Here is a 22,647-nt window from a genome sequence, read left to right as displayed (position 1 = left end):
TCACCGTCGCGGGCGGGCGGCGACAGCCGCGCGGCTTCTCCGCGGCGGGGACCGAGAGAGGGAGCTGTGTCAGAGGAGACGCCAAATCCCCCCGAGCGCGGCGTGGAGGGGGAGGGGGCCAAGATGGCGGCGAGCGGGGGGCGGGCGCTCAGCTCATGGGTCCCGGAGGCGGCGGGTAGACCGGGCCGGCGGTGGCGGCGGCTGCGGCGGGCGGGGGAGGGGGTTGGTCCCGCGTCTCCCCTCAGTAGACAATACAAGCGCCTCGGAGCAAGTCCCCGAACCTGCCCTAGCCAAAATGGCGGCCGAGAAAGAGCGGAAGTGACGTAAGCTGCTAATTAGCATAAGAGGACTCATTGTCCAGCTAAGCAGGGGGGGTGGGGGGGCCAGCACCCCCCTGCCCGGCGACCCCCCAGGGAGTGCTCTCCGGTTCTCAGCAGCGCCGACCTCTACTTTCCTTACAGGAGGGTGCCCTTAGCACCCCCAGCCTTGCCTGGGGAAGATTATATAATCCCCACTGAGAAGAGCTCTCGCGAGAACTTGGAGGATTTGCCATTGACCCACTAGGAGGCGCCGTGGATAATGGCCGCAGTGCGCTCCTGGGTGCCTTCCTCTGGCCGCAGCGCCGCTGGCGGAGGCAGAAGCAGCGGGCCGCAGCACGCCCCGACAATCAGTCAGGTGGCTGTGCTGGGGATCCCTGCGCGGGCCCATCTGGGGCCTGGACTATATCTGGCGGGAGGATGAGCGGGCTGTCCCGAAGCTCCACGTGCCCACAGTGTGTGCTTTCACAGGCTGGGAGGCAAGGCGAAGGGCTGAGCCTGATGCCTCCGCCTCCTGCCTTAAATGAGGTGTGATGCCCTCGTGCTTCACACATTCTCTTGAGATGACACAGCTCTGAGGCCATGCCAGCTCTTCCAGCGGATTGATTGAGATAATAGATGGACAGGGGCTTAGCTTTACAGTTCTGTTGTTCCTCGAACTCAAGACAACTCTTCCAAGTCATCAGATGGCCACTTCTCCTTGACTTAAAAAAAAAAAAAAAGGATCTGTAGAGTTGAGGCCATTGGACTGGCAATGCCTAAGGATAAGTACCTGGGAAGTAGAGGCAGGTGAGTTTGAGGCCAGCCTGGTCTACAAAGAGTTCCAGGACAGCCAGGGCTATTACACAGAGAAATTCTGTCTCAAAACAAAACAAAAATTCTGGCACTCACCCTCTGTAGTCCTAGTGTTCTCACAATGGAGACAAGTGACAGCACAGGCACTATTGGCTTTGTAACTTTGGATCAGCCCCAACCAACACACTATGTCAACATCAACACCCTTGGGTCCACTTTAAACGAACAGTAGTTACCCTAGAGTATATGGATGGCTAAATGCTCTGAAAAGTAGCAAGTGAAGTTGTGAAGGGTTGGCCACCCTCCCCCACCCCCCAATATAGGGTTGCTACAAGTTTGAAAGAATCTGATAAACTATTTACAGCTTATATACAAAGTTTGGTTAGGAAGTTGAACAAACCTTCATCTGATACTATTCTTTTCCATTATTACAATATACATTTAAATGACTAATCAATACCTCAATGGAAATCAAGGAATAGAGCATGTTTAAAAAGAGGGGCTGGGAGCAAGGGCTTCAAAGGACTAGAGATTTAGTTTACATTATGCAGAAGACAGGCAAAGGGAATATGAAACAGGCCAAGTAAGTTCATCTCTAGTTTTCTTCTGTCACTCAGATTTCACAGTGATAACACAGGCACGAAGAACATCTGGATTTCACCACTGCCTTCACTTTGAAGCACAGAAGGTGCTGGATTCAGATGGAGAACTTTAAAAACGCATGTTTATGTCACCAGATTTAGCACAAAAATGCAACTTAAAAATTAGGCAACATTCTTCCCTACATGACTTCTGAATGGTGGTGTCCACTGCTCAAGACATGCCCCGTGACACTCCAACAGTGACTGACTGCACAAGGCTAAGTACTGAGGTAAGAGAAGATGAAAAGACCACAGTTCTCTGTTCCAGTGAGGTGTGAGGCAGCAGTGCTGTGTCTACAGTGACCTCTCGGAGGGGCCTACTGAACTTCTGCTCCATGTACTTGACACTGAAAACTTAATGCTGGATTTCAGGAGGACAGACAGATTGTTCAGCACTCAAAAATCAATTTGAGAATATTATAATCCTGTAACTGGCTTAAGATAAAATTTAATTGGATACTAATAATTATCTAGTTATTATAGATGAAGAAGTCACTTCGCCATGGGCACTCTAGAGGTTTTGGGAACACGATCAGACCCTTATTGGAAGGTTATTGGAACTATGGGTCCAGCTATGAGTCCCTGGCAAGGCTTCAGTACTCAGAATAAATGAAGGCTTTATCTAATGTTTATCTTGTTACAATTATCCAGAAGGATGGAAACAAAAATGTAAGATTTCAATTTCTTTAGCAGTCAAAGTAAGGTAATGTAAAACAGGAACACAAGTATACAGGCTGAGGGTGTGTGATGGTGCACACCCATAATCCTAGCACTAGTGAGGTAAAGGAAAGCGAACGAGGAATGCAAGAGTAGCCTCAGCTACAGAGTAAGCAGGAAGTCAGCCCGGGTTATATGATACCCAGACTGTTCACTAAATGTGATCATGCAGTAAGTTAGAGGCACATGCCTCTTCTCTTTTCTTACAAAGGGCAGCTAGATCTCAGGTATTTACTCAAAACCTAAAACATACTACATGTCTGAAAGCTACGGTATAGATAATAATTCACTGGCTTTTAAGAGTTAGAGAAGGTTGGTAAATGGAGTATTTGTCCAGCTGCATGGAGCAACTTATCCTTCATTTTAAGAAGCAGAACATTTCTTTGGATGGAGAAAAATTGTATAGAATTTTTTTGTCATGGTGACAAGTTTGTTGAGGTATTGAAATAATGTAAAAAAGCATTTTGAGATAAAACAAGGTAAAATACCTTTCTTTCCAACATGTTATTTCTCAAAAGGAAAAAACAAAACAAAACAACACAATAGCTATGTGCCAACCATTGCCAAGCTGTTTTCCAACTCACAAAGTATACTTTGCTTTAATTGGAAGAGCATTCTCACCAGGCTAGCTCTTTTAAGTCTGCATGCAGTGAGCACTGCCTTATCTAGGATCAGAAATCTTGAGCTATACTTTAAGGTCAGAGATTTTATTTCTTTTCATACATGAATTGTGCTTTGTAAATTAACAGTCCCTTTTTAACATTTAGGTATAAAGAACTAACCATCTAGTTTTATGGGGAATTTCCTATTCTTTCTCACAAGAAACTCATATATCTAATAAAAGCAGCAACATTGTATGGAAAACCTATACATTTATTTGTAGGTATTAATACAGTACAATGTACATGAAAATTGAGGGCATTGCTCATCAAACCAAGAACTTTACATTTTATATTGGAATATAAAATGGAGTTTCTCCAGAGAAAAGATCCATATGAAATGCACCTTACCTTTGGCTCATGTGTTAAGGAAACATTTGACAAAAACCAGTGACCCAGGCTTCTCTTACTTTTAATTGAAATGAACACGGTAAGCATAAATGAATAATTTCTTTTATGTAGTAGCAAAGAGAGTCAATAATCCTTTCAGGAAAGAGACTATTTCATTTCCTCCCAACTTGGATTCACCATAAACTCGATCCACAAATGATATTGGAACCTGGTTAAAAATATACATATACATTAAAGTCAGTCTTCAAACAATGATGACAACAAAGGCAGCATGCTCAGGCTACAGTACAGAACAGTCCCAATCCAAGAGCAAAGCGTCAACCCACAGCACCAGTCCTACATACACACTGACAATCACATTAAAGTAATTGTCTTTGGACACATTTATTATCTTAAAGCCAGTCATCTGAATCAAATCTACAGCTGTATGGAAATCATCACCTGAACATTATGTTAGTCCATTCAAATTTAAGGTTATATTTCCAGTTAAAGTGATTTTTCACTTTTTTCTTCCTTCAGTTTGTTACATTTAGTGTCATAGTGGAGTTAAATTACAAACCACTGTTCATAAGTGAAGAGGCATTCTGGGAGGCAGGTATTTTCTTGCTGTGAGTGTTTGGCATTACATGTGGGGTCATCTCTAATGACCACTCAGCCTGGGTTCTGTACCCCTGAACATTTACAAAGAAGAAAACTGGCCAAGTGCTAATCTGAAGAAAGAAGTCTGAGGTGCCAGAAACTTCATTATTTACAAGGAAACATGGCTCAGTATAAATCACAGTAGGCCAGATACACTCATTTGAGTGTTCACCTTTTAGTGTGTGGACGTTGCAAATCATTGCAGGTCTAAGATCCTGCTAACTCAGCAGCTGGGAAAGCTGGGCTTGTGTACACTGCCTCCCTTTCTGGTTAGTAGGACATAGGACTTAGCTCACCTCACCAATGGTGTAATTCAACTGTCTTGCTCGAACAATCATCTCCATCTGAAAGACATAGCCTTTGGACATACATTTTTCTATTAACTTCTGTAGAACGTCTTTTCGGTATAGTCTGTAAGAAAACAGAGTATTTATGAACATGTGGATGCCGGCCTGTGTACATATGTCCTGAACTTTCAGCACTCGCTGGTTTCCAGAATCTACAACCCTTGGTAGTTACTGGTGTACAGACAAGTTCTCAGAGCTTGAGCATGTATTTTGGCCATGAAGTACATGCTAAGAATAGGAATAATCTTGAAAATGAGTTTAGTATCTTCTTGAGAGTTCTATTATCAGAAGTTATAAGAATATGGCAAATTAGCTCCCTGATACACAAGCACTTTTGGTTTTGAATTAGCCTTTGAACCAGACATGATAGAATGGCAGAACTGACAAATAACATGATGGTGACAAGCAGCCCAGCCCTTAACAGGCACCTACTGCTTGACAGCATGGGGTAAGATCCTGAGGACAGTCAGGTCATTCCAGGAAACAGCTGTTAAGACTATGGAGCGCTAGTTAGACCAGGATGAGGTATCACAGGCTGGAGGCCCTCCTTCTGACTTCTATGAACTGAGGTCACAGGCACTTGTAGGCAAATCTACCTTGTCAAGCACACCTCCCCAGTCAAGCACATGGCTCACTCAGTTTAAAAAGTAAGGTGGGAAAGGTGAGTGGGGAATCCAAAACTTTTGTTCAGGAAACCCAAGCAGCAGCAGGAGTCAATTTTTAGAAGGAGATTTATTTATTTAAAACAGCAGGTAGGAAGGCTATGATTTCCTTTTAAATTGAGTGTATTAGTCTATGTCTGCCTGCCTGCCTGACCACCGCCCCCTCTACCCTGCCCCCCCCCCATATGTGTTAGCAATCATTTTCTCTCCTTCTATCATGGGTTCCAGGGATTCGACTCAGGTTGTCAGCATTCGTCTCTACCCACTGACCTGGCCTTTTTTATTATGTGTATGTACACTTCTAAGCTAGAAGTGGAAATCTGGCACAGCTATATTTTCATGACCAATGGATGTTATGGCAAGGGTGTTATTTATCTGGAACTCAATTCTTCTTCCAAACTTCTACTGAGGCTCATATATATATAATGACACAGGGTTTCTGTGTAGCCCTTAGACCAGGCTGGCCTTGACCTCAAGAGATCTATCTGCCTCTGCCTTCCTAGTGTTAGGATTAAAGGCCTGTCCCACCACTGCCTGGCTACTTTTAGCTTTTTAAATGTGGGTAAAACCAATAGCACAGACTCGTTTATAGTGAGAAGAAGGTAACTGAAAAGCAGAAATAGTAAGGAACTTGGAGGGCGCTATGGCTGGGATATGCTCATGGTCTTCTTTAGAGCAGTAGGAGCAGCCATTTTCCCAGTGGCAGCCAAGCCCAGCACTGAAGTGAAGAAGCAAGCCAAAGCCCTGCATTTGACTTGGAAAGCAAGAGTCTAACACAATGCCTTTCACAAGGTTCTTGGGAGCTTTAGCTTGCTGATCATCAGTATGGAAGTGTGGCTAAGTCAGTGTGGAAGAAAAGTAGCTCTTTATGGGGGTGGGGGATGCTGAGACAGTATCTGTGTAGCCCTGGCTGTCCTGCAACTTATGATGTAGACCAGGCTGGCCTCAAACTCAGATATTCCGCTTGTGTCTGTCTCCTGAGTGCTGGGATTAACATGCCCTGCTGGGAAAGCCACTCTCTTTTAACAGACTCTTAATACAAGGAGTCTAGGAAAAAGTTCCAGATACAGAAACACCATACCTGAAGCTTCCTGTTAAGTCCGATGCTCCTGGTCTCAGCAAAATCTGAGTTATAAAGTTGGCCCCACGGCTGCCAAATTAATCAGATTTTCTTTATTAAATATAAAACAAGAGAAACATATACAAGAACATAATGTATAAATACTAGTCATTAATAAATGTGATACAAATTTCATACACACACACACACACACATTAATTCTCTAGAACAGATAGTGAAATGAGGCCTGACACTTTGCAGAAAATAGGCAATTTTCATTCTTTGCAAGTGAACAGAGAAGAGACCTGAAAGTAACCATCTTGTCAAACTTTGCTAAGAAACAAGGGCAGTTCAGCTAGTAGAGTGCTTACCCAGCATGTACAAAGGCCTGAGTTTAGTGATTGACTGGGCCACATGAGACACTGTGTGTGTGTGCGTGCACACACATACCCCAAACCAATTTAGCTAAGAAAAAAAAGCCAGTCATTTAAACCTATACATTCTTTGGCAGAGAGATGAGGGATTTGATAAGAAATGTGTTCTTTAGATGTTAGCAGGACAGATCACTGTCCACTTAGCAGGGTGGTCCAAGGCTCCAGTGCCGGGCAGCCCCAGGAGGCTGAAGCAGGAGGATCACACACAGATGGCCAGCCAGGGGAGGAGACTGTCTGCAGGAAAGCAGCGGGGGTGGGGGGAGGGTGGGAGGGTGAGGGGGCTGGGGGGGGGTAGGGGAGTGCTTCAGGTGTGGGTATCTGGAGCCTGCTTCGGCTTCCCTACTGTAACAAAACACTGCACACTGTGTAAGCTGGAAATGCAATCTAGTTTCAGACAATGAGAAGCTCAAAAGAAGGTGCAAGACAAGTGAGCACTGGGTGGGGTGGTGCCTCTCACGCCTCTTAGAAGGATGCTAATCCCATCAAGGGTTCACCCCATTATCTTCCAAATTAACCTCTTCCCAAAGAACAAAGACTCCAAAACACTGGGGATTCTCACTTAACATAGGCATTTGTGAAGCACAAACATTCAGTTCATAACAATGGCTCTAGATTAACAGACTCCAGCACAATGACCAGTCCCAGGATATTAGAGACTGCTATGCTAACATTTCAAAGGGGGTCAAGGGTCTGAAGAAAATGGCTTTTACATGGTGGCCATTTTAGCAACACAGTTTTAGAACCTCAAACCAAGGCTTTCTTAATTAAGTTCATTTTTAAAGACAACACACCACAGGGTTAGAGACTGCAGCTGGGATGATGACTAACATTTTTCCAATCTTCAGTTGTATCTAAAAGCGGTGAAATTCTTCCAAGATGTAGTTCCCCCCCTAAAACAAGCTTCAGAAAGCATACATTCCGTGTCTGTGGTAGCTTCAATGAGAAAGGCCTCGAGACATGTATTTCAGTACTAGGTTTCTAGTGGATGGAGCTGCTTAGGAAGTGTGGCTCTGTTGGAGATGAGTGTCACCAGGGGTGGCGGGCTTTGAGGTTTCAAAAGCTCAGGCCTGGCCCAGTCTTGCTCTTTCTGCCTCCATTGTGATCAGGATGAAGTTTGTAGCTAGCACTGAGCCTGTCTGCTGCTGCCATGCTGACCATGGATTAACTAACTCTTTGTCTGCCAGCCAGCCTTCACTTAGATGCTTGCTTTTATAATTTGCTGTGGTCATGGTCTTCACAGCAATAGGATAGTAACAAAGACAGAAGAGTCTATTGAGCCCTGACCCCACTTCCAGAGTGCTGGCTTACAGAGGTGGGTTACTACATCTAGTTGGTGTGATGTGCTAGGAACAGGGCTTCCTACACATCAGGCAACCATCCTCAGCCCCAAACAATGTGTTTATATTTTGTTTCATATTGTTTTATTTCTTTAAGATGAAATCTTGCCATGTTAACCAAGTTGGTCCCAAAAGTCATCCTCCTGCTTCAGCTTCTCGGATATGGGGCCAAAAGGCATGTGCTTGTAGGGTTCTGCTTCAGTCCACCTACCCGTGGTGTCATTGCCTACCTGCCACTGTGAGGTGGGGGGGGCGGCAGGGGGGACTATATAAAAGAACAGATGCTCCACGTGGTCTCTCGCTCTCCCCCTCTTACTTTCTCTTTCCTTCTTCTTCTCTCTCTCTCTCTGGGGTACCCCTCCCCCCTTTCCTTCTCCCCCATGCTCACGTAATAAACCTCATATAATATCTGTTGCCTGGCATCTTATTATCTTATCATCTTATTTTCTTTTTATTAATCCCAACAGGCTACCCTGCCTGGTGATGATGGACCTTTATTAGGTAGGTAGGTAGGTAGGTAGGTAGGTAGGTAGGTATGTATGTATGTATGTATGTATGTATATATATATATGTATACAGCAGTCTGTTTGCATATAAACCAGCATCAGATCATACTATAGATGGTTGTAAGCTACCATGTGGTTACTGGGAACTGAACTCAGGATCTTTGGAGGAACAGTCAGTGCTCAGTGCTCTTAACCTCTGAGCCACCTCTCCAGTCCTGATGATGGATTTTTAACTGAATGGATGGTATGAAGTCCTATGTGGTTCAAACTGACCTTGAATTATAGTGCATGTGGTGGCAGGAGGATCTCTGAGTTCGAGGCCAGCCTGCTCTACAAAGAGAGTATAGGACAGCCAAAGCTACACAGAGAAACCTTGTCTCAAAAAACCAAAAAAGAGTCACTTAGTCTGGGTTTCAGTTTTAGTTATGGGCCATACTAGTGAGACCTACAGCCTATATAGTGCAGACAGTAACAACTGTCACCAGGCAAAACTAGATGCAACTAAATGCCATAACTAAAAGGTCAGAATGTGCCCATGACTACACCTCTTTAATTTTAACTAATAGGTGAATGACTGGCCAAGTTTAAAATGCCTTTCTCTGGAGGTTAATAACTTGTTTTCAACCTCAGATGTCTGCCTTCAGCCGCTGGAGAGCCTCAGTCACATGGTCTGCAATGGGTATGAGAAGGGCAGACACTGCTGTAGGTTCCCTGGTTTACCAGGATGGAAAAACACTACTTATCCAATCTCTTATATCACAGAAGACGCCATGTTTTAAACGACTATCCAAGATTGCACAACTGAGGTGACCAGAACCTGCAGCTGCATGAGGCAGTGACAGAAGACATGACTGGTAGGTGCAAATCTAGCAAATCCCATCACCCCAATTGTATCCCAGGGTCTTTACACCAAGTGCCAGACTATCCCCCCACTATTTGTTCATGGAAAACACCCATCTTATGGGCACCCTATCAGCTGTACATGTGTATGGTTTCTATCTTTGTTTCTTCAAAGAAGTTATGAGAAGAGGCTCAGACAGTAAAGTGCTTGCCTTGAATGCCTTGAAGACATGAGTGGAATCCTCAGAACCCTTGAAAGCCAGGCGTGGTGGTGTGCCAGGGCGGCTAGCCTGCCTAGCCCATCAGCAAGTTACAACGAGAAACCCTACCTCCACATTCAAGCGCAACTGCTTGAGGACTAGCACCTAAACAACTCCTGAGGTGTGCATTCCTCCTTCCTCTCTCCCTCCTGTCTCTTTATCTTACACACACACACACACACACACAGAGCAACTACTATACTTGTCTGAGGAGAAGCTATCAGAACTGAGATGCCCAGCCAAATACCAGCACTAACTGCCTGGTTTGGGACCTGCGAGCACGGCAGCTTGGGATAAGCTGCAGGGCAAGGCTAGCTCCAGGTGAATGCTGGCTTTACAATGAGCAAAGTAAAGCTTCGAAAAGGTAAATATACAAGGTAGCACAATAATGGGAAACATAGTTTTAACCAAGGTCTGTTTGGCTTAAAGGCTACAATCATAAAGTGCCCTATTTACTTTAAATGATTATTCCAAAACTGAATTATTTAAAACTGTAATCCAAACAGTAACTCTGATTGATGCAGACCAATGCCATTAAGGGTTCTAATATTTGTGTTGATTTTTCCCCAAACAGCCAAAGCAAAACTCTTGGCAAAGGAAATATTGTAGGTAATATGCTATGTAGGAAGTTTTATTGGCAGCTAGAACCTGATCCTACAAACTCAAAGGTCCTGACTGTGGTAATGTAATCCTAGTATTACTTGTATTTCTAGTAGTTTCCCTGTAGAGAAAGCACACAACACACGCATACACATGCATACACACACACACACACACCCCTACACATACCTGATTATCTTCCTTTTCAAATCCCAGCCATAAACACCCCCATTTCCCTTGTAGCGAGTTCCGGAGACAATATCAAAATTACCCTCCTTTTGTTTCCTGTTGGGGGGAAAAAATAACTCAATTAGAAAAAGCTCTTGGGCTTTCACCAGGCATCTTCATAAACTACACAATCAAATTTTAAGGGGAACAGCGGCAAAGCAGATGACCTGATTGTCCAAATGAGTCTTTCAAACCTGACTCTGATGTTGCGTTTTAATAAAAATTTTAGAATATTTTATGTATATGGGTATTGTGCCTGAATGCATGTCAGTACACCACATGTAGGCTGTATGGTCAAAGGCCAGAAGAAGGTGTTGGATCTCCTAGAACTGGAGTGACAGACTGGTAGTGAGATGTCGCATGGGTGCTGTAATTGAACCCAGGTCTTGAGGAAGAGCAGCCAGTGCTCTTAACCATTGAGTTATCTCTCCAGCACCTTTATTTCCTTTTCTTATACTGGAGCCCTCCTCTACTGTCCAGTTCCCTTCTGCAGAAGCATACACACATCCAGACTGGTTTCTTTTCTTTTCCCTTTTTTTGGGTTTTTCTGTGTAGCCTTGGCTATCCTGGACAGCCTGGCTTTGTAAACCGGGCTGGCCTCGAACTCAGAGATCCGCCTGCCTCTGCCTCCCGAGTGCTGGGATTAAAGGTGTGCGCCACCATGCCCAGCTCAGACTGGTGTTTCTTATAGAAAAGACCCAGACATCCTCTCGCTTAGAGTTTTGTTTCAATTATACACTTGAATCCAAGTATATATCCCCATAAGTCAATATATTCTTAAGACTGGTGCAAAAGACAACAACATCGACAACAGTAACATTAGTTCCACTATGTAGTCCAGGATGCTTGAATTTACAGCACTCTTCCTGCCTCTGTTTCAGAAATGCTGAGATTCCAGATGTTGCCTATGCCTAGTACGCCCTCCCTTTTTTTGGGACAGGGTCTATCTAACCCTAGCTGTTCTGGAACATGTTATGTAGACTAGGCTGGCTTTGAGATCACAAAGATCAGTTTGCTTCTGTCTCCCTAGTGCTGGGATTAAAGGCATAGACAAAGGGTTTGGTCCAGGGTACCAGGATTCTAGGCTCCATAGTGCAATCCTTCACTGCCCTGTCAAGCAGCAGCCACTGCTTAAAAGAGGAAATGTGCTACTATATCTAGTAAGCCCATTCTCTCAATCTCTCTTTTTCTTGAGACAGGGTTTCTCTGTGTAGCCCTGGCTGTCCTGGACTCACTCTAAAGTCCAGGATGACCTTGAACTCACAGAACTCCACCTGCCTCTGCCTCCCAAGTGCTGGGATTAAAGGCGTGTGCCACCAGGCTGACCCCCTTCCCCTTCCCTGAGACAGGGTTTCTGTGTAGATCTGGCTGTTCTGGAACTATGTAGACCAGGCTGGCCTTGAACTCAGAGCTCTACCTCCTTCTGCCTCCCCAGTGCTGGGACTAAATAAAGGCTTGCAACACCACCACCTGGTTTATTTCATCTTTCACACAGACAAGGCAGTGAGGGATTATTACACTGTGGAGTCATGAAGCCTAGAATCCTGGGACCCCTGGACCAAACCCTTTGTCTGTGGTCTTTGACTCTAACAAGTCAAGCCAATTCTAGACAGCAAGGGCTTCATCTTTTTTGTGTTCTGAAAGAAAAGAGATTACAACTATTTACTGATAGTGCCTAAGTGCTCTTAAAATAAGTCATTTAGTCACAGACCTGTTTCTATGAGTCTAGAGTCTCTATGCTAGTTAAAATTTGACAGAAAAGTTAAAAGTAGCATGTATATTTCAAGTTAACAATCTGAATTTTAAATTTCTAATATTCAAAATATTAGAAACAGCACCTACCTGATAAATTCAGGAATAAATTTGGGCTGAAATTTGGAAAGAATAAACAGTAAGTCAGGACATTCTTGTTAATCTTGACATTTAAAAGGCTAAAGCAGGGGGCCTCACATTTTTCAGATCAGGCTAGGCTACACAGTAAAGCCATCTCAACGTAGAATAGAGCAGAGTTGGGAGGCCACTTACATGGTGTGAGAGATCAGCATCCATAATGATGACATAGTTTCCTGTGGCATGTTTTATCCCATGAATATAGGCAGTTCCTAAAAAGTATTTAGACTCATTAACAAAAATCACCAGAGGGGCTGGAGTGCTGGCTCAGTGGTTAAGAGCACCTCTTCCAGAGGACCCAGGGTCTGTTTCCAGCACTGACATGGCAGCTCAGAACCACTGTAGCTTCAGGGTATCTGCTGCCCTGTGTGGCCTCTGCAGGCACTCCAGGTACATGGTACACAGACATACACATAGGCAAAACACTCAGACATTTAAAGTTTGAAAACAATCAAACAAAATCCCACCCAAAATGCATTTGGGTGCATTTAAATAGAAAAAGAAATCACTCAGCATCCTAAAAGCAAACATGTATCCTCTAAAAGTAACCATGACCAACATAACTCTCCATACTCAGGAGCACTGTTTACAGGTATTATCCAGTCAGGAAGGGAACTGGCCACCCATCCTCCATTCTGATGCCAATTTAATTAAAAGAACAACAACAACAACAAAAAACCCCTATCCTTATATTTAAAACTACTAAAGACATGTCTAATAGCAAAGAGTCTTTTTTTCCCTTTGGTGGCAGGTGGCAGGTCAAGACAAGGTTTCACTCTGCAGCTCAGGCTGACCTTGAACCCATGAAGAACCTTCTGCCTCAGCCTCCAACTGCTAAGAACCATCATGCCAAGCTTCCAAAGTCTCAGATTATATAAAAATCACTACATGCTTATGTTCCCTGGTCCAACAAAAACACCAAACCTTGCTGGTGCTTTAGTGTCTTACTGAGACAGAGGAGGCCAGGTTTCTCTGAGCTCCGTATTTATACACCGGCTTTCTGGCCACTGCCATCATCACTTATCCTTTTTAGAAACCTCAAATGTGCCCCCCAATGGTCACTCTCCCAATTCCTGGCCTTAAGAGGCTACTGCTCTGGAAATGGTACCAAGTGTCTGACTATGTCACTCATGCTCAGGGAAAGTTATGGGTTCTTGCCTCTGTCTCCCCACTGTTGACTACAAGGCATACTGGTTCTATAGCCCATCCATCCATATCTCTCCCCCTCTTTTTAATTTTTTTTTTATATTTATTTATTATTATTTTACAGTGTTCTGCCTCCATGTAAAGCTGCAGGACAGAAGTGGGCATCAGATTACATTATAGATGGTTGTGAGCCACCACATGGTTGCTGGGAATTGAACTCAGGACCTCCTCTGAGCCATCTCTCCAGCCTGCCCATCCATCTCTTAGGCCGATACTATCTCCATCCTACCTTGGCCCAAACATTATCTTCTGATCCCAGTTTCATTTCCCAACCAGTTTCCCTCCTGCTCTTTACTGCACTCCTAGTCAGGTTCCACAGATCTGTCTGAAGGTCAGCTGCAATTTGCCTAGTATACTAGGCCCTAATAGAGGCCTAGTGTATGTGGCTAGAGGTCCAACTATCAACTGTTCTGCCTGTCACCAGCTGAGCATTTCAGAATGAGAGACTTTTTGCCTTTTCTTTTTCTTCTTTTTCTTTGAAACAGGGTATCATTACACAGCTCTGTCTAGCCTGGAATTTGTTATGTAGACCAGGCTGGTCTCAAATTCATAGAGATCCACTTGCCTCTACTTCTAGGGTGCTGATATTAAAGGGGTATACCACCAGACCTGGCTAGAGAAAACTTTTTTTCCAAGACAATATTTGAAGTAGTTATGAAAATAATTTTATGGTTGGCAGCCACCACAACATGAAGTATATTAGAGTCGCATACAGCATTAGGAAAGTTGAAAACCACTTCTCTAGAATGTTGTTTAAGGTGGGACTTTTTCATTCTTAGAAACAATCACCTTTAAGACTTACTATGTAAAAAATTTATAAAATAGATACTGATCCAAAATGTCCCCCTTTAGACTAGTCTCTGAATCTTCCTTCATCTAGGCTACATTATAAGAAATCTCATTTCCTGGGTTCTCTTGTCACTAGTGCTCCAGACAGGTTTTGGAGGCACAAGTGAAGAGTGCCAGGGGGAAGCTGGGAAAACTGAAGTAATCCTCTCTGCACGGCATCTAGCTGCATGGATGCAGCACCTCCCATGGCTCCGCCTTTAGCTCCTTGTTCTCCCCAGCATTCTGCTCCCTCTGAACATACTCAGCCCTCCAGCGTCCTAAGCCCACCCCAGCTCCACAGTAGTCAGGAGTCCTTTCCTAGTAGCTCAGCTTTCTGTCAGGCTTCTGAACAATTCCTTTCCCTGTTGACTAAAATTCTACTGGGACAGAATTACAGTGGTTTCTGTTTTGCTGAGTGGGTCCCGACTGATACAGGCTACCGAGTTAAATCATAAGGATATCATGAAGATCACTAAAGGCCACGCATAGCAGCTGACTGAACTTGGGCCTTTTTCAAACTGGGAAAACCAAGTGGCAAGCATGACTAGGGCAGGTAATAGGAGACCCTACTTACCGAGGCCCAGCTTTTTTTCCCGTGGTCTTAGGAGCTGCAAGAAAAAGAAACATGTTAACACAAAAACCCCAAAAATATTTAAAAATTTATTTTACTCCTATAAATGCATACTCATTTTTTTTTTACATGCATTAGTTGAATTTATTAGACCTTCAAGGAGAATAAGTTCAACACTTCCACCCACAGCCAAAAAGTTGTTTGGAGGCTAGAGACAAAACCCAACATGCAGCTCTCTCCTCAGCACTATATAAATTGGTACAACACCACCAATGCCAGAATTTGGGAGGCAAGGCCAAGAGCTAGGAGCCCAAGCTCCGCTAGTCGGGGCCAGCCTAGACTTCAGGACGCCAGCATCTAACAACACGAAGACAGCAGCCATACATCAACCAGTTTAACAAAACTTGAAAAAATTAAAATACAAAACAAAACAAGGTTTCTCTATGAAATTGTGGCTGTCCTGGAACTTACTCTGTAGACTAGGATGGCCTCGAACTCACAGAGATCTGCCTTCCTCTACCTCTTGAATGCTGGGATTAAAGGCACAAGTCACCACCACCAGGCACAAAACTATTTCTTTTTTAGATTTAAAATTTTTATTTTATGTGTATGAGTGTTTTCCTGCATGTATGTCCGTGTACTATGTTGGATTCCCTAAAATAGGAGTTAGGGATTGTTGTAAGTCACCATGTGGGTGCTGGTAATCAAACCCAGGGTCTCTGTAAGAGGAAAATTTAATCCTAACCCTACAGGTATATTTCCCCCACTTCTGGTTCCATTCTTATAAAACAGAGTTATCTTTATATCTATCATACTTTTGTTATGTGTATTGTTTTTGGAGACAAGATTGACTGTGTGTCTCTGGCTGGCCTGAAACTTCCTACATAGAAAAGGCTGGCCTCTGTCTCCTAAGCGCTGGGATTAAAGGAATATGCCACCTTACTGAGCCACAGCTGAGCATCTAACCAACAATCCTATGGCTTTCCAAAGTACTGGGTTTTGTTATTTATCTTTGAAACCTTCAGCACTGCTGCCACTGCTTTTCCTCTGCCATCTCAACATAACTGTGCCTTAGATAACTGGCCTTGCTCTTTACTGCTCCAATAACACAATCCATTTACTTTAAAAAGATATTTGCTTGCCTATGTGTCTGCCACATGGGTACAGCTCTTCCCACTTTTCTACATATCTTAGAAAAGCACCACTGTTTCCATTTCCATCTCTTTCTATTCATATATTTGCTAAGACCTAGGCATGCTTCCTCAAGCACTCTGGGCTTTCAGTCTCTCTGAAGCTCCTCTCCTGCCATGCACTTGCTTGTAAGAGGCTTTTCTGTCTTGTCTTCCTTTTCTCCATTTTCCTCTTCCAGGCATCTGCCAAGACTTACAGCTTGCCTACCCTGAAGTCTTCCTTTTAAACCCTTAAAAAAATTGTCCTACAAACAAACAGCCATAAAATGATGAATAAGTGTTAGGGATAGTTGAGTGGTTCATGCCTGTAATCCCAACATTCGGGAAGCTGAGGCAGGAGGATCATAATGAGTTCCAGGCCAGCCTGGGACCCTATCAAGCAATCAAGCAATAGAAAAAGAAAAGGGGAAAAAAAAAAAAAAAGAGAGAGAACAATCTGGCTGTACAGAAAACAGTGATATTATAAATGCATTTTTCTTCTTGTTTTTGATTTTTAAAAATATTTATTTACTTATTTTTATATATAGTATGCCGCCTACATGTGTGCCTACAGCCAGAAGAGGGCACCAGATCTCATTAAAGACGGTTGTGAGCCACCATGTGGTTGCTGGAAATTGAACTCAGGACCCTTGGAAGAACAGCCAGTACTCTTAACCTCTGAGCAATCTCTCCACCCCCGTTTTTTATTTTTATTTTTTGCTGAGACAGAGTCTGACGTGGCTTGCCTAGAACTTGTGATGTAGATCAGGCTGGCCTCCAAATCACAGAGGTCCACTTGCATCTGTCTCTTAAGTGCTGGGATTAAAAGAGTATACCATCACATCTAGCTTTTCCTTGTTAATTTTTTTTTTTTTTTTTTTTGGTTTTTCGAGACAGGGTCTCTCTGTGTAGCCTTGGCTGTCCTGGACTCACTTTGTAGTCCAGGCTGGCCTCGAACTCACAGTGATCCACCTGCCTCTGCCTCCCGAGTGCTGGGATTAAAGGCGTGCGCCACCACGCCCGGCTTCCTTGTTAATTTTTAAAACATTTACTTTTTATTTTTAATTTTGTGTATTTGCCTGCATGTGCCTGCCTATGGCAACCAGGAGAGGGCATCAGATCCTTTGGAGGTAGCTGTGAGCTGCTGGTAACTGAATTTAGGTCCTCTGCAGGAGCATCAACCTAAGTCATCTCTCCAGCCTTCTTAATTTCTCAACTTTCCTGCTTTCCTGGGGTGATAGGGAAAATGGAGTTTTAAGATCAGCAGTGTTTTAAAATCTGTCAAATCAGTTTAGAAGGTAATTCCTAACATGGGTCAAATCTTAGGCTATAGTTTTGTTTTTTTAAAGATTTATTTATTTTTTACATAACATTCTGCCTGCATGTGTGCCTGCCCACCAGAAGAGGGCACCAGATCTCATTATAAATTGTTATGAGCCACCACATGATTGCTAGGAATTGAACTCAGGACCTCTGGAAGAGCAGCCAGTGCTCTTCACCTCGAGACATCTCTCCAGCCCCTATGCTACAGCTTTTATAGCAAAACTATCCAAAATGTTGTCACATTTATGTTCCAGATTACACATATAATTGTGACATACAATTAAACAGGTTTCTGTATATAACTACTGTGAACCAGTAGTCTTAGCCTGGGGCTTCTAAGAAAACTTTAAAAACTATAGGCCAAAAATATGAACCAAGGATGAAAACCTGTCTCAGGATGAAATGACAAGACATGAGCTATGGCAGGTGTGGGACTTCCCCTACAACTTCCCCATTGGCAATATCTAAAACTCTTAGAAACACCACCTACCCATGGAAACCAGTTCTAAGCAGGGCCTAAGGGCAAGTTTACAATACCAGCTTCTCAGGAGCAGAGGCAGTGTGAAGACGGAAATGTCAAGGCCTGCCCGAGCTACTGAGGAAGGCTGAGGCCAATGGACAGCACAGCAGTAAGACCCTGTCTCAAAAAATAGAAAGAGAGCTGGGAATCCAGTTCAGCAGCAGAGTACCTGCTTACATGTGCAAGGCCCTTGGCTCAATTCTCCAGTGCCACCGGGAAAACTCTGGAGTTATTGGGGTCACAACAACAGCCAGAGTTGGTTTTCTTATGGTGAAGAGTTACCATTGCTTGAAAGGCAAGTCTCCAGAGACTTCCTGTTCTCTATCTGGAGAAGAAACAATGTTATCCCCAAGGGGGCATGTAGCAATATCAGGTGCATTTCAGGTTGCCAAGAAGGGAGGGACACTGTTACTGGCATCTTGTGGATAGAGGCCAGAGATGCCACTAAACACAGGTCCCTACAGCAAATGAATCAACAATGTGTGTAAACCAAGAAACCCTGAATTGCAATGAACTGCAAATACAAATGACATATGCACAGCTAAAACAGATTGTGTTTTATAGTTAAATCTGTATTCCACCGTGTACTTTTGGATCCCAAAAATTATTCATAGCTAAATTCACAAATATTTTGAAACATTTATAAACTCAAACCAGTAATAAAAAATACAACTCACACCAGGAGCAGTTGCACACACCTGTAATCCCAGAACTCAGGAAGGCAGAGGCAGGCAGATCTCTGTGAGTTCAAGGCTAACCTGGTCTACAAAGCGAGCCCAGGACAGGCAAGGCTGCACAGAGAAAACCTGTCTTGATAAACAAAACAAAAACAAAACAAACTCACAGCAACTGTTCCAGAGGCCCACAACTATGTTCTCAGTTACATCTTTTTCTTTGAATGCACACATGTGTACATGTGTGCTGTGGGGCTGTAGGCACCTATGAGTTGCCTGATGTGGGTACTAGGATCTGAACTCAGGTCCTCATAGAGCAGCCAAGAGCTCTCTCCTGCCCAGACACTTCTCTCTCACTCCCATGCTTAAAATCTATACTGAGAATATTTTCTTTTCTTTCTTTCTCTTTTTTTTTCCCCAAGACAGGCTTTCTCTGTGTAGACTTGCCTGTCCTGGTCTCACTTTGTAGACCAGGCTGGCCTCAAATTCACAGCGATCTGTTTGCTTCTGCCTCCCAAGTGCTGGGATTAAAAGTGTGTGCCGCCACCACCCAGTCCTGAGAATATTTTCTAATAAGCTCCAACTCTGCTTCAAAAATAAAATCTAATTCATGAAGCCATTACAAAATTGCCTCTGTACCTGCCCAAGTCACTCCTACAGGAGGACAGCGCAATGGTGTAGTGAGAATGTCAAGTATGGAATTTAAGAGCTCAAGCACTGAAGTCACTCCTGTTCTTCCAGAGCAGTCACCTTTCCTACCTACAAGCTTAGAGCTGCAGGCAGCACTGTGTACAAAGTACATGAGGGCCCAGAGAAGGGATGGAACAAGACAGAACCTGGAAACTCTTTTCTGATCAGCTCTATAATACACCTGTCAAGACAGTGTCACATATCAGTATTTTCAAGAAAATTTATCTGCAGAATCCATCCTAAAGCCAGAGGTCAACCAAAGGCCTAATCCTTGGTTGGCTCACAAACCAAAGATAAGTAATGGATCTCAGGAGGGTCTGCTGCCTCTTATCTTCCCAGCCTTTCCTCTTGACTACACTTCCTCCCACAGAGAACAGGAAAGGGTCTGTGACTTACAATTCTGTCTGGCCCATAGATCTTTTCCAGTTGTTCAGCAACTTCTCTTGTCCCATCTGGGCTTCCATCATCTATGATTATAATTTCATAGTTGAGTGCACTAAAATAAAATTTAAATTTATATTAATGTTGAATGATAATATCTCAAATTTTAAAGTATCTTAAGTCATAAGCCAGGAGGATTAGGATGTTCAAGGCCATTCTACACAGCTACAGTGACTTCACAGACAGCCTTCAGTGCCAGAGATCCTATCTCAAAACAACAAAGCAAAACCACACTTTAAATGGCACTACCAAATTTAAATAATCTGAAATTTGTCTGACTTAATTTCACTCTTAAATTACTTTGCATTATATTCACACAATAATCTCTACTCTAAAAACCATTCAACATAATTGTCTGGTGGAAAAACACCACCATCATGTTCCACCCCCTTATTGTAGGACATAAAAAGGAAGGAAAAGGAAGCAACACCTTCACCTTCCTCTTGACCCTTCTGTGGAACCAGGAAACTAGACTGTTAAAAGTTGGTAAGTTACCCTTGCCCCCAAACGTGCCAGGAAAGAAATACAAGCCAGCCCACTTTCCAAGAAGGTACAATGGGGGCTGGAAGCCCCTTAGTGGCAAGAGCACTTGCTATGCATGCAGGAAGGACCTGAGCAGCCAGAAGAACGGGCCTGACTAGGCATTCCTGTAACTCCAGCACCGGGGAGTATATGAGATTGAACTTCCAAATAACGGCAGCTCAAAGAACCCACCAGCCTAACGGGAAAGCTCTAGGTTGAGAGAGACCCTGTTTCAAATAATTCTACCTGGAAAGCGAACAAGCAAAGTACCAGATAGTCTAGGCTGCTGTGCGTGCATGCACCCTGCCCCCACAACATATACAAAGGTCAAGTACCGTGGCCAGCTCCCTCTGTTCCTTCTGACTGTGGGATAGGGGTATAGAGTATGTCCAGACACAAAAGACACTGATTTTGAAAAAGGTAATTCACTAAGTGAAGTCATTCTTAAGCAAAATTCTTCCCCTTTCTGGCTTCCAATCAGTGAGATCTCACCAGAGGAACCAAAGCAGAACTAGATGGATCTGAGAATTAGCTATTCTCATTAGGCCTCATTTTGGTCCCAGAATATTCACTGCAGGATTCAGCTCATTGGCAGAATTCCATCCTCCAGTACCCCAAAACCACTCAATAAAAAATACCGCAGAACTTTAGAGGCTGGGGTGTTCCAGGACAGCCTTGCTTACAAAGGAAAGAGAGCAGCGAAGCAGAGTGGTTTGGTAGAGGGTTTTAGGCCCATAAACTAAACAGAGCAAAAGAACTATAAAAGCGGTATGCAAATCCAGAGCTTTTTCTACTTTGGAAAATGCTGGCAGAGTCCATTTAAAACACAAAAGATAGGCACTAAACCTCGAGGGCTCGTTTTTATGCAGAGATGCAATCAAGAACAGCAATCCTAAACTGGGCGGTGGTGGCACACACCCTTAATCTCAGTACTCAGGAGGCAGAGGCAGGTGGATCTGCGTTTCAGGCTCAACCAACCAAGCAAGACAGTCTCTGGCTTTCACCTATCAGTAAGGCGAGGTTGTGCTTTCCATAAAGAGAAACTATGTACCAAGTATTTCGTTTTGTTTTTCTGAGACAGAGAGGTTTCGAATGCAGTAGCCCTGGCTAGCCTCGAACTTGCTACAGCCGGTCTGCAACTGCATCCCTTGCATTACCAACCTTGGCATCAAGTAATTTTTCTAGCTGCTGGAAAATATGGGCACAGCATTATCACTCTGACCTGAGAAGCAAAAGGCAATGAACAAAAATTTTTGCTCTGGAAACAAAGCTCCCTAACATACTGCTCTAAGTAAACACTGTTATGGCATCCTACCTAACTTCAAAATCACGCTTCTGTACGTACACAGGAACCACTCGTAAAACAATTGACTCCATACTGCTATCAGGACGCATGATATTTACTGTTTACTTCAGACACCTTTTAAAAATAACGCGTAACGCTTCCAATGCCAAAATTCCCGTTCCTAAGGACTGGAGCTCAGTAGAACTCTGCCTGGCACTGCCCAAGGCCCCCTGCTTTTCAAAACAAACCAACAAGACCCAGTGTCTAATCACCGTGTCAAACTCGGCGAAAGAGCTCTCTCTCCAGCGCCTGCTCATCAGCAGTTCCCTGACAGCGCAAACATCAAGCTTACATAAGAGCTCGGCCCCGGGGCGGTGGTGACAGCGCTGGCTTAGGGTTCCCGGCTCTGGCGGCAGATCGTGACTGCCTAGAAAGGGATGAAGTCAAGCTTTCAGCCTTGCCCCAAAGTAAAAATGAAGTTAGCCCTTTCAAGAGAAAGGCGGGGGACGGAGAACAGAGCGAACTGTCATTAGAGAAACACAGGTCTCGCTAGAGACCTAAGCAACAGCGAGAGCGAGCCGGGAGACAGACGCGGGGCTGTCCGCCTTGGCTCTCCCCTGGGTAAAGCCTTAAGCAAGCTCGGGAAGGAGCGGAGGCAAGGCCTCTGTGGGTCTCCTCGCGCAGCCAACCGCCGACATGCAGCCCGCGGCTGGCTCTGCGGCGCCCGCGCGAGGAGCTTCTTCTACCTCTCGGAGAAGCTCTTCACCAGCAGCCACACGATGAGCGGCAGGTTCTCGCGTTCGTTGTAGGTGGGCAAAAGCACCGAATACTTGTCCTGTCGTGAGGAGCGACCCTGCGGCGGCCGCTGAAACGCAACGTTGCTGCGACTCGCCCCCGTAGAGGCCATGACGGGTCTGCGCGAGGCGCCGGAAGCGGAATTACGTCACCTGACGCGGATCGTACCAATTCCCGAAGCACGAGGGAGACTTAGCTCTCCTAGGCCTCTCTGTGGTTTCCTGGAAATACTCAGAGTCTCTGACTGTTTCAAGTCGACTCTGGAGGCTTTTAAAAAATATATAAAACAACCATTAGTTTCATTTTCAAACTCTAGGAAGCCTTTTAGTCTTCCGGTCCC

The 22,647-nt window shown here is 44.2% G+C and overlaps 2 protein-coding genes and 1 long non-coding RNA gene across 4 annotated transcripts in view; 1 reads left to right on the top strand and 2 right to left on the bottom strand.

The window, feature by feature from the left end:
* Positions 1-3,570, bottom strand: part of ADNP (activity dependent neuroprotector homeobox) — a 30,409-nt gene extending 26,839 nt beyond the window's left edge. The window contains exon 1 of the mRNA XM_084775026.1: positions 3,481-3,570. The gene's annotated coding sequence lies outside the window, so the exon portion shown is untranslated. The remainder of the gene's footprint in view (positions 1-3,480) is intronic.
* On the top strand, positions 9-10,348 carry LOC311593652. The gene is made up of 3 exons (XR_014777796.1): positions 9-1,983; positions 8,427-8,460; positions 9,228-10,348. It is a non-coding gene; the product is annotated as an uncharacterized lncRNA (long non-coding RNA).
* On the bottom strand, positions 3,526-22,419 carry DPM1 (dolichyl-phosphate mannosyltransferase subunit 1, catalytic; the record flags this gene model as incomplete). Of its 2 annotated transcripts, XM_084775032.1 has the most annotated exons (10): positions 3,526-3,688; positions 4,416-4,530; positions 6,210-6,278; positions 10,355-10,450; positions 12,236-12,261; positions 12,419-12,495; positions 14,892-14,925; positions 19,661-19,760; positions 21,865-21,939; positions 22,259-22,419. In XM_084775032.1, the coding sequence occupies 10 exons, from the start codon at positions 22,417-22,419 to the stop codon at positions 3,584-3,586; spliced, it is 858 nt and encodes a 285-aa protein (XP_084631158.1). In that variant the 3' UTR covers positions 3,526-3,583. The 2 variants fall into 2 exon arrangements, with proteins under 2 accessions (XP_084631158.1, XP_084631159.1); XM_084775033.1 differs by lacking the exon at positions 21,865-21,939.
* Positions 22,420-22,647: the final 228 nt, after the last annotated feature.

The sequence above is a fragment of the Acomys minous genome (assembly GCF_964271855.1).
Source record: "Acomys minous genome assembly, chromosome: 3".
In the NCBI taxonomy this organism is placed as follows: domain Eukaryota; kingdom Metazoa; phylum Chordata; class Mammalia; order Rodentia; family Muridae; genus Acomys; species Acomys minous.
This window is presented reverse-complemented; position numbering and strand designations above follow the sequence as displayed.